General features: G+C 38.6%; 1 protein-coding gene across 1 annotated transcript; it reads right to left on the reverse strand.

The window, feature by feature from the left end:
- Positions 1 to 409: 409 nt before the first annotated feature.
- On the reverse strand, positions 410 to 973 carry LOC145770945 (uncharacterized). Its single transcript, XM_082582686.1, has one exon. It carries the CDS (start codon positions 971 to 973, stop codon positions 410 to 412), a length of 564 nt encoding a protein of 187 aa, XP_082438812.1.
- Positions 974 to 4587: the final 3614 nt, after the last annotated feature.

The raw sequence follows: 4587 nt of genomic DNA on the forward strand, positions 1-4587 counted from the left end.
TACGTAATACCCTGATACGATGTAACATACTCCCCCCCTAAAAAATGGTAACCAAAATACATTTTTTACACACCAAGCAAACATCGAAAAACACAAAAACAATCACGACGCTGCACTACGTAGCGTCTTGTGTGCGACGCGTGTATGGTGTTATGACGTGCAAGAGCATCAATCCTATCTACAGGTGTAATGACTTCTTCGTGGCATCAGAGATGGACGATTTAGCTATACTAATGTTATGTAAAGCAAGCTTAAAATTCAAGACACAGCTCATGTGGGAAATGTTCACAGTTCATCTGCTTGCAACTGCTGCAGTTTGGACTTTATCCTGTTGTTATGTACATTGTAGTGCCATCTCTGCCGCGCTAGGGGTCGACGTCCTATTACGACAACAGAGATGTACACCAGTTCATTTTGGATCAGATTCACTGATCAGGCACAATTTTTGAATTGGCCTTTTGATGGTACCCATCTGGGTTCGCACTTCGACGACTCGCACATCATCACGATGATCAGGAAACGTTGTAACAACACGGCCAATTCGCCATTTTCCTCTGGGAGCATTGTCATCTACGACTAGCACAATGTCATCTTGCTGCAAATTGCGTACACGGTCTGGCCATTTTGAGCGTAAAGCGATAGTTGGCAAGTATTCTCGACGCCACCTCTTCCAGAAAAGGTTAGTCAAATGCTGGACTTGCTTCCAGCGGCGGCGAGCATAAGCATCTTTTGCATCGAACAAACCAGGAGGCAAATTGTCATCAGAGCGGGCCAGCAACAAGTGATTAGGCGTTAAAGGCTCTTTTGCTGAAGAGTCCATCACGATTGGCACTAGTGGACGGGAATTTAAGATCTTTTCCACTTCAGTAAGAAGGGTTTGAAGGGTATCGTCAGTCAATGTTTGATTCTTATTGGTCAATGCAGATAGAATCCGGCGAATCGATCGGATAGTCCTCTCCCACGCTCCTCCCATATGACTGGCAGAAGGCGGGTTGAACTTCCAGACTATTTGATTTTGCCGAAAATAAGCATCAATCTGGGATTGATTGAACTCCTGCAGAGCGGAACGAAGCACTCGCTCTGCGCCAACAAAGTTGGTACCATTGTCCGAAAAGACTTCTTTCGGTTTTCCTCTTCGGCCAATAAAACGGCGAAACGAGGGAAAGAATCCGTGCTTAAATCAAATGACATTTCAATGTGCACAGCTCTCGTCGTAAACCCAGTAAACATTTTTCCTTGGCCCAACGTAGGCTGACGGTTGTTCGGGTTGGCTGAGGGTAGTGTAGTTTTGCCAACTTTGCCAACTTTTGAAATATTTTAATTGAAGATACCTTCGAAGAATTGTTTAAGTTTGCTTCATCGTATTCCTTTTACAATTGTAATGGGACAATGAAAATGCAAAAAAACTTAGAATTAGAAAGTCGGTTTTTCCAATGTTGGTGTGCAGTTGTACAGAACGTTGGGCCAACGTCATTATTTGCGGGCGAACTACGGTAACCCCTCAATTTTTTTACGTTATTGCTATAAGTAGAAAAAAAATTTGAAATGTTTTTCTAAATCATGCATCACTATGAGGATCACTAATTCTGAAAAAAAAAACACTAATTTGCAAATTTAGCTGCAGTTTTTCAAGTTTGTTAGCAGCAGCTAGTTTTTTTAGTGTTCTACTATGGCTCTATATAACTATACTCTGCCTTCTTAAAATTGATCAGGGCTGTAGTTTCATCTCGCAATTTTTACGTGCTCCGTTCATTTTTGTTTTCGAAGTTTTCATTTTATTTTCGAAAAAAATTATGACAACACTGAGCTGAATAATTGGACACAGTTTCCCGTACCATGTGTTTCAGGCAAGCACTTTAAAAAAACCATAAACATCTTATAACAACTAGACAGCGCATCTCCATTGAAGAAATTAAAAAAAGGCATTCGCCATTGTTACTGTCTCAAATTTGCGTGAAAGCTGCGCTGTTACAGCCAAGCCATACAACAAAATCTGTCATTTTTACACTGATTCAACGTCTACAGACGTTTGTTAAGACAGAATTTTTGTTAAGCGTTTTACGAACCAATTTAGCTTGTATTTGCTTGCAAGTTTTCTTACCAATGCGGTAAAACCTAATTTTTAAATAACATTTGTACACAGTTTTGACTAGTGTAAAAATATGATTATTGGTAACGGTGCATTCAAACACATGATCCGAGAGATTGGTAAATATCTTGGAATAATATTTACTCCTTTTATCATCTGAATTGTATTTTCTTCGTTTTCTACATCCATATGCACAGCACACCATATCTAAAGCATTGACAAACGCGAGTAATTGGTACATTGTAAAAAATGGCGGACATCTGAACGTGCTTTTTCAAAATTCGCTAAAAATAGATGACGATGCGCATGCGCAGTCAGAAACTACAATTGTCTGTGACGTGAATCGTAAAAAACGCGCGAAAACCCAAATGGAGTTGGACGCCATTTGCATTTGCAGTTTTGTCTTGTTCGCTTGCAGAATCAATAGAAGTTTATTTGTCAAGTTTTCTTCCGTATTTGAGTTCATAGCAAAGTAGTCACTTGCCTAATGTCCCTACCATGTTTAAATGCCCCAGTTGAATGACTTTTTAGTACGGATAGCTTGAAGAACATTAAAACTGACTACAGGAACAGTTTAAAGTCAGAAAGTTTAGTTGGTTTGCTACACACCCAAGGTATGAAGTCAGCTGACAAACTGGGATTAAGGGATCGAGCTAAATTGTTGCAGTTGGCAAGGGCTCATGAAGAGTTCAGCTACAGATGCTGAAGCACATGAACTAATTACTAGTCGAATTAGCTCTCATGAATAAGTCGATAGTCGTGCACAGTTTATGTCATTTTTAGCATGTGATAAGCATTGGGAAATCTTCACTGTATCCCTGTAATGTTAAACATCACTGTAATTTAACATACCGTACTGCTTTTTGCTGTGAGACTTTGCCCACTAATACAACAAAGTTATGTAGAATGGTTTTTGCTAGTGTTGTTGTTTAAACCGCTTAACTTTTGCTTTTTGTTTCAGAACGTGAAACTGTTTGAATGTAATAATGATTTAGGGAACTTTGATGTAATCTAGGAATTTTTAGACGTAGCTTTGGGGACTTTCAGGTTTTCATTTATCAGAGCACTGCCAAATGAATGATCATCATGAAACTCAGGTAAGGTTTATTGCATTTGACTCTAATCTATTCTTCAGGGTAAACTATTTAATACTTTTTACGGCAATTACGTGACCTGTTTATTGGTTTTGAAGTAACATTTTTAGAAGTAGCCTACTCAATTTTTTCAAAAAGTGGTATCTTCACTTTCAAGTGGCATAAAAATGACTATTATGTCAACGAGAAGTTTTTTATCAGGATTCGAATGTTGCTACTATCACCGCATTATGTATATACCACAAGTTTTTTGCAGATTGTTTTATGAAGTAGATTGCGCAGCATCGGATGCAACCTAATTAGTACCACCATGAACAATTCGTACCGTCAGTTCGTACCTTGAAAAGATCGAAAAAAAAATTAAAAAAAGCCGAAGTCGCTGATCACAGTTTCTGCAAATATTTTAAAATTTTTTCGCAAACAAACAAAAACTCTTAGGATCATTTAAAGAAATTTTTAAATGTTTGCGGAAACTTTGATCAACCCTAATCCCGAACCCTTTTTAAAATGTTTGCGGAAACTCTAATCAAGCCTAACCCTTTTAAAACGGTAGGCCTACCTCTAAATACCCATTGTCAGGCATAGTAGGCTTTTTGGGGGTTTGTGGAGCATTTTCAGGGGTTGTCAGGTATTGTGGAGTAGGCTAACTACTTTCAGGCATTGTTGGGAATTTCCAGGCATTGTCGATCATTATCAGTGGTTGACGGGTTTGTTAGGCATTATAGCATTTTCAGGGGTTGTCAGGCATTGTAGAGTAGCTACTTTCAGGCATTGTCGGTAATTTCAAGGCATTGTCTAGGATTTGTCTAATGCCTGACAATGGGTATTTAGAGGTACCCCTTTTTAAATGTTTGCGGAAACTGCGAGTGCGATCGGCGACTTCAGCAAGCTCTTAGGATCATTACCAGAAATTTTAAAATGTTTGCGGAAACTGTGGAAAAATGGAAACTGCGATCAGCAACTTCGGCTTTGTTCTATTTTTTTTTCACTCGATCTTTTCAGTTTGTTTGTTTGCGGAAACATCCTAAACCTTAACCCTTTTAAAATGTTTGCGGAAACTGCGTTCAGCGACTTCGGCAAACTCTTAGAATCATTACCGGAAACTTTAAAATGTTTGCATTACCGGAAATTTTAAAATGTTTGCATTACCGGAAATTTTAAAACGTTTGCGGAAAAACGGAAACTGCGATCAGCAATGTTCTATTTTTTTCTCTCGATCTTTTCAGTTTGTTTGTTTGCGGATACCGATGCCTAGCTAATCGATATCTAATCCTTTTAAAATGTTTGCGGAAACTACGATCAGCGACTACAATCAGCGACTGCTTTTTTAATTTTTTCTCTTGATCTTTTCAAGGTAACTGAGGGTACGAATTGTTCATTAGGGTGGAGTGAAAAATAAAAAAA

The sequence above is a fragment of the Aplidium turbinatum genome, chromosome 5 (assembly GCF_918807975.1).
Source record: "Aplidium turbinatum chromosome 5, kaAplTurb1.1, whole genome shotgun sequence".
In the NCBI taxonomy this organism is placed as follows: Eukaryota; Metazoa; Chordata; class Ascidiacea; order Aplousobranchia; family Polyclinidae; genus Aplidium; species Aplidium turbinatum.